This window comes from Aethalodelphis obliquidens, unplaced genomic scaffold (genome assembly GCF_003676395.1).
Source record: "Aethalodelphis obliquidens isolate GAN/ISIS:26980383/991018 unplaced genomic scaffold, ASM367639v1 scaffold22, whole genome shotgun sequence".
NCBI lineage: Eukaryota > Metazoa > Chordata > Mammalia > Artiodactyla > Delphinidae > Aethalodelphis > Aethalodelphis obliquidens.
Window position 1 is genome coordinate 6348421 of NW_020837966.1, and position 12375 is coordinate 6360795.

Genomic DNA, 12375 nt, shown 5'->3' on the forward strand with positions numbered 1-12375 from the left:
AGAACGGTATTATATACTAGCTACTTTCAAAAAAGAAGAGGAAGAAATAAAAGTAATTTGAGATTTAAGGTTAGAAAAGAAAAGGTAGCAAGCGGAGAATCTAACAATACCTAGATTATTAAGCTAAAAATTTTTCATCAGAACATTTCACAAAAATCAAGACACTGGTAGGAAGGATATGAAATCACTTAATTCTGTCTGTTAATAAAATGGACTATTCATCTGTTCATAATGAAGTAAACAGAGGAAGGTTTTCATTTAAATAAAAAAAATAAGTTAGAAACTAAAAGGAATCCCATAATGCAAAGGTTTCATTTACTCTGCATTTTTTCAAGCATTCCAATCTTACTCAGAAATAATACAAGATATCCAAGGGCTTTAAAATCTAAGGCCTTTAATTAGTTTTCAGTAATGACCATAAATGCCTTCTCAAAACCCCTTTCACTGAAAACAGAAGGCACTAGGCATTACATAACACCCTGAAAGCAGTGATTCCTTCTGATGCTGGTGAAGATACACATTAAATGGCAGGTTTTAGATCTTAAAGTCTCCTCTGGGAAAAAAAAAAAAAGACAGCTCTGAAAATCACCCCCAAAATTAAAGTTACCAGTCTTTCTCAGGTTCCCAATGCAATTTTAAGTTATTTTTACAAGTACATAATTTGAAATTAATAGATAAACCCGGTAAGTATGATATGGTTTTCAACATGTGTTAGGCTTTTTGTTAAGTACAGTAAATATGAAGATACCGTTATTACGCTAATTGGCATCCTTTGCTTCTCTTTAGCTGTGCAAAATAAAGTTGAAATGATACATCCTGTAGTGGTATAATTTAAAAAATCCTTGATATGACACTAACAACTTTCAAACTCTGGTCACAAACTACATATAAATTGTTAGATTATTAAAATACACCTTTTTGAAAAATAATAAGATGACCATTTATACCTAAATAAGGTTTCCCAGGAAGATATGAAATACTTTAGCATATAAAAGTAGTTGCCCCTTTTCCATGAGGACAACTGTTGTTTCACAAAATAACTCATGTGATTCCTTTCAAATGCCACATTCTCTCCATGACTTTGAGGTATGCTTCAAGAGACTTGTATCCATGAGAAAAGGGCACATTTGGATAGAAGACCACAGTTACAAACACCAAGGACCCTTTCTTAGGTCAGGAGTGCCCTTAAGAGTTACATTAACAGAGAATAAGAGATAGCTCCTGAAGCCATTTCTTTTACAACCTACAACTAAATTTGGATATGTAAAGGGTAATTCAAGACACAGCTATTTACATATGTGCTATGTCATGTGTGCCTATTTTAAACAGTGGCTTCTTCAGGACACTCCTATTCAAACACTAACGAAAAAACCTTATTCTACCAAACCACAATCTTCTATTTTTGGCAAGGTAGTATAGTGTAAACAAAACAAAACAGAAACAAACAAAAACAACAATGACAAAAAACTAGCTATAACAGTGATTGAGGCAAAAGTTCCATGTCAAACAACAGTAGGGAAAGTATTCTGAGAAATATTAATTTTGGGGGAAAAAACCCTACCAAACAAATAATGCTAGAAATCAATCTTATAATCGCTCAAATGACTATCACATAAAAGTTTTAGGGCTTCCCTGGTGATTGGGAGTCCGCCTGCCGATGCAGGGGACAAGGGTTCGTGCCCCGGTCCGGGAAGGTCCTGCGTGCCGCGGGGCGGCTGGGCCCGTGGGCCGTGGTCACTGGGCCTGCGCGTCCAGAGCCTGTGCTCCACGGCAGGAGAGGCCACAGCAGTGCGTACCGCAAAAAAAAAAAAAAAAAGTTTTACAAATGCCTTTAAAATAAGAATAGTTGTTTTAAAAAGTAGCTGATTATGAGGTTTATAATTAGAATGTCTTTGAAAAACAGACAAGCTAATTAACTTGGGCCCAATTAGCAAAGGTAAGAGGAAATAAACTCTTCCATAATTAATACTAGATGTCTTCTTCCCTTTGGTGAAACAGATTAAATTTGAAACTGGTATAGAAAATAATGAAATGAAACCTCTATGACAATTGAAAAAAAAAACACCAATGCCACTAATAATGAACACAATGGGAGGCAAAAAACATATTTTTAAGCAATGATTACTCAAAAGAATGCCTTATAAAAAACTACATATAATCACGTTAAGAAAAAGCTTCAAGACTAGCAGCTGGGCTTTGTGAAACACGTAGGACAACGGAAGGCACTACAAAAGCATTAATCACTCCTAACTACAGTCTGACAGTTCAGTCTTTTCCTTCTTCTTAAGAAGATAGCCAGTGTGAATGTCATTTTTATATCCCCCTGAGTTTTATCATGATTGGGCAGAGAAGCACCAATTTAAAAAAATATCTGCAATGCCAGCACTGCAGTTTGGAATCGCTTAAACTGATGGCCCCACAGGTCTCTCATAAGAGCACTTTAGAACATGATTAAAAATATAGAAATGCCTTTTGGTGTTTCAGTATTAAAGTGGAACCACCACAGATATCCATTTTTTTAAAACTAATGCACTAAAAAGGTCTGTTTATACAGTATAGTCTTTCAACCCTGTAGCTAGCATTCACGGCTATTTTCCGCTCCGAGAGATCTTGGGCGTCTGGTTGAAGTGTCAGTATGCTTCATGATGTACAATCCTTTTGGCTGGAAAATCCTGGCAAATATCATGTCATGCCCGTTTTGAGCAGTATGCCTTGTAGGTCCTCTGGCAATGCTAAAATAATTGCATCTATATGTGTCCGTAACTTTTCCATAGTGTCAGGTTTCACAGGTAAATGCTCTCGATCAGCCTGCAACTATATAAGGAACATTTGGAAGCATTTAAATTACCTTTTGAGGCTGTATTAATACAGTTTATTCTCTAAATAAACAGTTTTAATGGTCAAAGATTTGGAAACTTCAGACTGAGACCAGAATTTACAGAATCTATAAAAAAGCAAAGAACATGCCACTTTAACAATACAATTGCTGAGCTCGAAAAAAGACTTCATGTAAATTAATAGATAATATCAACGCAGACCATGTGGTATTAAATATAAGTCACAATGTTTTTTGTAAAGCTCATTAGACTCCATGTAAATAACTAAAAAAAATATATGGCTTCATTATGATCTGCTTGAGTGACCAAGTATTTTCAGTCAGATCTACCATCAATTGACCAATCATAAGTCCTCTCATTTAAAAATTTACTTCTGTGATACATCAAAGCTATCACCTCAAATAAGAGCAAAACAACTTCACAGATCTTTGGCTGCTTTGGCTACATACCAGCTTGTTTTTTAGCTTCAATACAAGGTCTACTGTTTCTACTTCTGTGTGTTTCTGGGTCCAGTGAAGTAAGTCCTAGAAGAATAAACAAATCTCAAATCAGTAAATACTCAAAACAATATTCAAATCGTTCTATTTCAATAGGCAAGGCTACTGGGAAGAAAGGACAGGAAGGAAAAGGAGAACAGGGTATTTAACCCAGACATAGCATTATAGTATAATTCTGTACATAATATTCTGACAATGTGAATCAGATACTTTTTGACATTAGCCAGAATGACTGTCTAATATTCAGAAGTAAAACACAATGGAAGAAATTCCTTTCTGGCCCTTTTAGATCAATCAAGAGAAACAAAATTGGAACTTAAGGTACGATACTAACCCCTAACTCCACTAAGTATTGAGTAATTTATAAGGTACATCAACTAACAAATCAAGATAATTGCGAACATGAATATATTACTGTATACAAACTTTGCATCTTCAAATAAGCTCTTCCTGGGCTTATTTGTGGTTGCCTTCATGGTATTCTTTCTCTGAAAACCGGTCACTGAGAGTTTATGATTAGAAAGTTAACACTGAGGCTAGCCCACCTCAAGCTAAACACAAATTGAGACTATCCTTTATATTTTTAAAAGTAGCTTAATTTCAAATAGTCTGCTGACAAATTATAGAATACGAAAAAGTCCAAATACAGGAAAAATATATTAATAACTGGGAAAGGTGAATAACGCATGGTGGAAAAGGTGTTGAGTTAGACTGCTCGGATCTGAATTCTAACTCCATCCAGTGGTATGCTAGTAAATATTTAACAACTGGCTCTCAGGAAAAGTTCCTGGTTTATACCATTTGCCAGTTGCTGTGGTGTAATTCTCCCTCTGTAGCTGATTTCAAGCTACCAACCTGAGATCACTGAATACAGAGCTGGGAAGAGATGCACACGGCTGGCTCTTGTGAGCCAGTGCAAGTGGGCTCGAGCACACTGCTGGTTCCACTACTTAGCAGTGATGTGATCTGAAGCAAATCACTTAATTGATTAATGGATCACTCAATTGTCTCAATTAATCACTCAAGTGTCTCATAACGCAGATCATAACACACCTACTTCAATGAACTATGAAGATTAAAAGACTGTCCATTTAAAGCACCTGCACAGTCCTTGGCACATGGCACATGATCTGGAAAAGTTAGCTATTACTATTTATAAAGTAGTGGATATGGATATAACCTTTCAGCCTCTATGAATAACTTTATTTTCAATAGTTGTTAATCATCACACAAACGTGCTGTTTTCTAACCTCTTCACAAAGAGCTTCCAGATGGAGTGCCTCCAGTTTCTGGGTCATTTCCTTCCTCCGGGTCTTGAACCAACCATCAAAATTTGGAGATTTTAGAAAATGCCTGTAAAAATAAATTTTTAAAAAGCAAAGTTTGATTATGACTTAACTTCCTCTCAATACTTTTTCTACCGATAGCTAGGAGAACCATGTGAAACAATGTAATTTTTTAAAAAAAAGAATATGTTGGATTTCCCTGGTGGTCCAGTGGTAAAGAATCTGCCTTCCAATGCAGGGGACGAGGGTTCAATCCCTGGTTAGGAAACTAAGATCCCACGTGCAGTGGGGCAACTAAGCCTGTGCGCCACAACTACTGAGCTCACACGCCTCAACTAGAGAGCCCACACGCCACAACTACAGATCCCACAAGCCCTGGAGCCCGTGCGCTGCAACTACAGAGCCCACGCGCTCTGGAGACCCTGTGCCACAGCTAGAGAAGCGAAAACCCACACAACACAACTAGAGAGAAGCCCGCACGCTGCAATGAAGATCCTGCATGCTGCAACTAAGACGCGACGCAGCCAAAAAATTAAAAAAAAAAAAAAAGGATATGTTTAAGCCCAGTTTTTTGTTTCATTTTTAAATAAAGCTCTATAGATGGATGAAATAGAAAAAAAAGGACCAACCGGTAAAGTCCAATCCAATCGCCTTTTATTCTAGAGGTCAGCTGAGGTCCTGTTTTCTCAAGTGTTTTCATAAATTCTTCTGGAAGGAACTGTCTTAATTGGGGTGGACTCTAGAAAACATGACACACTGTATTTTAAAATTAAAAATGGATATATTCACAGAAGTTAACTGCAGTTAGACAACTCAAATAGGAATTTAACTGAATATATTTATACCTTCCATGGAGAAATGCTTTTCTGCAAAGGCATCAAGCTTGCCACATATCTTTCCTAAGTCCAAGAAAAAAAAGTTAGTCAAAGTCAGGTGTTCTTACTGAGAGAGTCTTCAAAAATGTTTAAACTGACCTACTTAAAAAAAGTGGGCTTCCAAGTTTTTCATCATATGCTCTTTCAATGGACATCAACAACACCATCACCAGTCTCAATAGATACACTAAATTTAGATTGAATTGAGAAGTCAGACTTCCAATAAAAATTTAACTAAATCTCAGATAATCCAAAGAACTACCTATTTTTAATGATAATAATTAACCTTATTGAGTAACTGTGTGCCAGAAAATGTACTCAACATTTTACATGCGTGATCTCTTTTAACTCTTGCAACTATCCTTTGTGGCAGGTATTACTGGGAAACTGAGGCTTCGAAAGGCTAAGTAACCTGCCCAAGTTCACACAGCTTGAACTTGAATTCCGGTCTACTTGACTTCAGCCCATGCTCTTAATTAAGCATTACAGTAAAGTTCACTTAATCAACTTAAGCAAGTTGATTTAAATGGAACAAAATAAATTGACATCTATAGACTAAGAAAAAATATTTCTTCCCAAAGTATAATAGCAAAGATTTCCAGACTGCCCTCCTATAATATTCTTAGATAGATTACATTAACAACTACACGAGTCTCTCTCTGATGCAGTCTCCAGACTAGGACCACATCATGGTACTGCCTTATACTGTGAGGCATAACTTTTAGTAATTTAACATGATGTTCCACTGAACTTCAAAAAATAATTATATCATCTAGTCATTTATTTCATAAATATTTATTGAGTGCTATCATGTGACAGACTGAGGAAAGGTAATGAACAAGACAGATAAGGAACTTCATCACGGAACTACATTCTCACAGGTATCATATCAAATTGTGCTCAAGAAAATAGTATCAGATTTGAAAACTTCTGCTCTTTCCATTACAGTAAATGCAGATGATAATGGCAGCTACCTCATAGAGTTGTTAGGAGAATTAAACAAATTGTTGCTCTCTAGCGCCAGTGCTTGGCAGTCTTAAGAAAGCACCTGCTTAGCTCTGCATAGTGAAGTTCTTCTTCCCAGTGAAATCTATTTAGCCCAGACCATGATCCTAGGGAGTTGCTATTTAATTCTTTAGAAAGTATAATCAGTAAACATGTTTTTTCACCTGCACAGTATCCTGGGAATGAAATATTGGAAGTCTTGGGTATGCTCTGCAAGGAATAGGTACTATTGTAGGATCTTGGACTAATAATAGAATCCTAAAATGTTCAACCTCATCTCTACCCCAATGCCTCCTTCAACCAGTTCAAGCTTTGTCCTGATACCTCAGACGAAATGGAAATATGAGCATACAACATCACTGCTTAAAACCTCCCCATCTGCTTGGGGAGCACAATCTGACTCTCTTAGCATGAAATAAAAAGTACCGATCAAAAAATAAATAAATAAATAAATAACATCAGAGAAAGAAGCTCCAGTAGAACATTTTAAGGTACAAAATTCAATAATTATATAATATTTCATAAAACTTATCTCATTTAAGATTCACAACAACCCTGAAAAGTCTTTAGGGAAAGTGTAATCAGCCACATTTTACAGATAAACAAATTGAGGGTCAAAGAAAGGAAGTGACTTACCAAATTACACAGCTAATACCAGAACAAAGAATTCAGGTGTCTTGCAAAGGGCTCTATTTTAATCACTACACACACGAGCAAGCAAAACAATTTAAGATAAAGTTTTGGTGGATGAAAAAAACATTCATGTGCCCTTCAACAAAGCATTAAATTAAGCAAATACGTATGCTAACTTACTAATGGAATGATGAAGCTTTGTGTCAGTTCCAAAAAATAACGTCGGAGAATAACGCTTTGAGCCTCAGAAGGACGCTTCTGTTGTACACCCTTAAAAGAGGAAAAAAATGAGAACCTATACTCTAGTGTCAGAGAATACAAAACAATGAATGCTTATAGAAGTTTAGCTGATATGTAAATATGTATTTTACTTGATAGGAAAAAAACCCTAGAACTTCATCTTGAAGTAATTTAATGTGAAGTTCACTGTGCAATATCCTGTAAAAAAATCCTTAGAGAAAAATATAAGACATTCATCCCATACCTTAAAATATTAGCTCACAACAAAGACTATATTTATTTCATACTTGTTGTATTAACAATATTTACATTTTCTAAAAAAATGCTAACTATCCTATTAGGTGTTAAGCTACCTCATAGTACAGTCCACGACTTTCTCACTATAACTCCTAAGTTTTCAGGAAGATTGGCACTAGGTTGGTAGCTGCAGTCCCATATTTCTAGCCCATAATTGCTGCTACATTAGTCTCCTGATTTTCATGAAGCTTTGGTTCAAAGTCCAGAGTCCAGAAAGACCTCTTTTCATATTATTGTACATAAAGCACATGTTGCTTTACTGGATACTGCATACCTGAGTAAGGAAATTTAAATTAATAATATGAGCAAGTAATCACCTTCTGCAATTGTTTCATGATTTCTTCATCTCTATTTAGATATGGCTTATAAGAAGTATAAACTCCTAAGAAGTAAAGAAAAGAAAATGAGGTGAGCAGTATGACCCATTTACCCATATAGTATGTGTTTTAAAAATTAATAAAAGTCAATACCAGGTTTAGAATCCAGAGTCTTTAGGTTCTTCAATTTTTTCACTTTAACCTGCTTAGGAATTTCACCTGAAGGAAACATCACAAAGATTCTTATAGTTATTTGAATTTCACATATCACAAAACTGGAATTTTCTAAGACTGATAATCCACTAACTGTTATGTACTTAGTCAGGGATGCTGTAGCTAAGGTATTCTTAACATCAGTGAATATTTAAGAGTTTATTCCTAGTACTTTAAAACTGGATAAAGGGAACACTGGGCTATATAACAGCATTACAGAAACAATTGTGTAAATTATATAAAATGGATATTTGATCTTTCATTAATATCTATCACTACTTTAAAATTTCCCTTTTTGTCACTCAACTTAAAATTTAAAATCTTTGTGCTAAATATATGAAACATGAATAAGATACCATTTTGAATATGATGCCAAATATAATACCATTTAAGAGTAAAGAGAATTGAAAGCAACTCCTAAGTTAGTATGAAGATGTAGTATTCAAAGATTTTTTTTCTGGTACCGCCCCAAATTCTGCTTTTGCAGTGTAAAAACACTGCCACCAGGTGGTGATAGTGGAAGCCACAACCACAGGCCTGAGCCACAGGTGGACTGGACTCTGGACTCCTAAGCAGGGGTGCTGTGTTGCAAAAAGGAGTATGAAGTAAAAGAGAGAAAAGATTACAGGATGAAATGTATGCTTTGTTGAATACTGCTCCTGGGTAGAAAGAAAATCTGAAGACATGTGCAGCAAGGAAAGAGAAGAAAGTGAGCTACTGTAGCTCTGTGGCGGAGATTTAAAAACAAGAGGCTTTGGGGACAGACTGAGAAACAATAGGAAAGAGTCCAGAAACACTCAGGTTTCTGGAATGTTTCTGATTTATTAGCTCACAGTTTTTACTTTGTCAACTTATTCTATATATTCCCACATAATAATTCTTATTTATTTATTTATTTTTTGGCTGCATTGGGTCTTCGTTGCTGCACGCGGGCTTTCTCTAGTTGCGGTGAGAGGGGGCTGCTCTTTGTTGTGGTGCATGGGCTTCGTATTGCAGTGGCTTCTCTCCTTGAGGAGCAGGGGCTCTAGGCGCACGGGCTTCAGTAGTTGTGGCGCGCGGGCTCAGTAGTTGTGGTGCACGGGCTCTAGAGCACAGGCTCAGTAGTTGTGGCGCATGGGTTTAGTTGCTCCATGGCATGTGGGATCTTCCCAGACCAGGTATCAAACACTGGCCCCCTGCATTGGCAGGCGGATTCTTAACCACTGCGCCACCAGGGAAGTCCCCACATACTAATTCTTATGAGAATGTCTCTCATCTTGAATGTTATCTCACGGTTTTGCTTTCCAGAGTTCAGAGTAGCTTTTGGTCAGAAGATTTGTAAAACTTTTTTTTCTTAAAGTGCGGAATTAATACATATTTAACTCTACAGATAACTAAATTCAAATCACTATCTGCCTCTGACTCTGAGAACCCAAAGGGACCTGATTCAAGGGACCTCATCAGGTGTAAGATGCATACTGAACTCTAACCCTAGCCACTATAATTCTTACACTGTAGTACATAATAGACATAAAGAAAACTAGTCATAAAGATACATTGTTTATTGCCAAAAAAAGTTAAATGGTATTTGTCAAATACATCTGGAAAATAAAATAAGAATGCCAGAAAATGAACTGAAGTCCTACAATTACAGATGTTTATTTTAATTAAAAAATACTTATTCAATGTCTGTTATGTACATGCACATAAGAGAGGGGTTTAACATTATTAAATTAATAATGTTCTGCACATTTGCATAACAATCTTCTACATTTAGGTCAAATGGTTTACGTTTGATTAAATCATCAAACCTAATTTCTGGTTAGAAATTCAGTTTATAATGTGATCCAATATACACTAGTAGAATTACTTTCTCTTTGAGGAATGCTTGTTCAGTACCATTATCCTAGCATTACATTTCTTCATTTAATAGGATTTGGGTGAACTAAAACTAGGTATAACCCATAAGAAGTAATCCCTTTATAGCAAGAGGAATGATCCCTCTGCAGGGTTAAAACTATATATATGTTTCTAATAAAGCTACAAACTTCTGGGCCCAGGAGAGCAAAATCTCAGTTCTGCTATGCCTTCCCTGCTGGTCCTACAGAACATACTTTATCTGCAGTTTTACTGACCCTCTCAGATAGTCTTCAATTTTCAAAGCCAGGATCCTAGGCAGAGCTGTTGTGTTTCCTAACTTGTGTAGCATATGCAGTGGTCCTAGTCTTGAGATCAATGGTAGAAAAGAAATATATCCCAAGATATATGCCCAGTACTCATAAATTAAAAGACAAATGGATTTTCATGAATGTGATACCAAAAACAGAGACAATAAAAGAAAATATTGATAAACTGGACTTCATCAAAATTAAAAACTTCCGCGCATCAAAGGATACTATCAAGAGAGTGAAAAGACAACCCACAGGAGAATACATTTACAAAGCATACATCTAATAAGGCATTAGTATCCGGAATATAAAGAACTACAACTCAACGAAAAAACCAACCCAATTAAAAAACAGGCAAAGTGGACTTCCCTGGTGGTGCAGTGGTTAAGAATCTGCCTTAACCACTGCCAGGGTACACGGGTTCGATCCCTGGTCCGGGAAGATCCCACATGCTGCAGAGCAACTAAGCCTGTACGCCACAACCGGCTGAGCCTGCGCTATGGAGCCCACAAGCCACAACTACTGAGCCCACATGCCACAACTACCGAAGCCCACGCGCCTAGAGCCCGTGCTCCACAAGAGAAACCACCGCAATGAGAAGCCTGCGTACTGCAACGAAGAGTAGCCCCCACTCACCACAACTAGAGAAAGCCCGTGCGCAGCAATGAAGACCCAACAGAGCCAAAAATAAATTAATTAATTAAAAAAAAAAAAAGGGAAAAGGACTTGTAAAGACATTTCCCCAAAGGAGACATAGAAATGGCCAATGAGAACATGAAAAGATGCTCAATATTACTAATCATCAGGGAAATGTAAATCAAAACTACAATAAAATACCACCTCACACCCATTAGGCTACTATCAAAAAAACAGAAAATAACAAGTGTTGGTGAGGATGTGGAGAAGTTGATATCCTGTGCACCACTGGTGAGAATGAAAAGTGAAAACAGTATAGCAGTTCCTCAAAAAGTTAAACATGATGACTATATGGTCCAGCAATTCCACTTTTAGGTATACAGTTGACCCTTGAACAACATGGGTTTGAACTGCCCAGGTCCACTTATACATGGATTATTTTCTTTTTTTGATGAATATATACAGTACTACAAGATTTGCAGTTGGCTGAATCCACAGATGTGGAACTGTGGATACAAAGGGCCAACTATGGGAGTTGAACATCCTCGGATTTTGGTATCTGTGGCAGGTCTTGGACCCAATCCTCTGTTGATACCAAGGGATGACTATATACCCAAAAGAAGTGAAAGCAGGGACTGGAGATATTTGTACACACATGTTCACAGTATTATTCACATAGCTAAAAGATGGAAACAAGCCAAGTATCCATCAACAGATGAATGGATAAGCAAAATGTGGTATATACATATGATGGAATATTTTTCAGCCTTAAAAAGGAAGGAAATTTTGACACATACTACAACATGGATGAACTCTGAGGACATTATGCTCAGTGAAATAAGCCAGTCACAAAAGGACAAGTAGGTAGAATTCCACTTACATGAGATACCCAGAGTAGTCAGATTCACAGAGACAGAAAGTGGAATGGTAGTTGCCAAGGGTGGGGGGTGGGGCGATGTGGAATGCATAGGGAGCTACTGTGCAATAGTTTCAGTTCTGCAAAATGAAAAGAGTTCTGTGGATAGATGGTGGTGATGGCAGCACAACCATGTCAATGTACTTACTGCCACTGAACTGTACACTTAAAAAATGATTAAGATGGTAAATTTTATGTTATGTATATTTTACCACAGCTTTTTAAAAAAAGGAATAAAATTCTAATACATGCTACAGCATGGATGAATCTTGAAAATGTTATGCTAAGTGAAATAAGCCAAACACTAGAGGAGAAATACTGTATGATTCATAGAAACAGAAATTAGAATAGAGTTCACTAGGGGCTGGGAGATGAGAGGAATAAAGAGTTATTGTTTCATGGCTACAGATCTTCTGTTTGAGATGATGCAAAGTTCTGTAAATGGATAGGGCTGACAGTTGCACAACACTGTTAAT

General features: G+C 36.7%; 1 protein-coding gene across 4 annotated transcripts in view; it reads right to left on the reverse strand.

Moving 5' to 3' along the window:
* Positions 1–2080: 2080 nt before the first annotated feature.
* Positions 2081–12375, reverse strand: part of DENND6A (DENN domain containing 6A) — a 49384-nt gene continuing 39089 nt past the window's right edge. For all 4 annotated transcript variants that reach the window (XM_027121157.1, XM_027121155.1, XM_027121156.1 and 1 more), the window contains 8 exons: positions 8141–8206; positions 7988–8052; positions 7314–7403; positions 5466–5519; positions 5250–5359; positions 4585–4687; positions 3287–3361; positions 2081–2814 (listed from right to left, as the gene is read on the reverse strand). In XM_027121157.1, the coding sequence (XP_026976958.1) occupies positions 2683–2814; positions 3287–3361; positions 4585–4687; positions 5250–5359; positions 5466–5519; positions 7314–7403; positions 7988–8052; positions 8141–8206 (695 nt within the window). In that variant the 3' untranslated portion in view covers positions 2081–2682. The remainder of the gene's footprint in view (positions 2815–3286; positions 3362–4584; positions 4688–5249; positions 5360–5465; positions 5520–7313; positions 7404–7987; positions 8053–8140; positions 8207–12375) is intronic.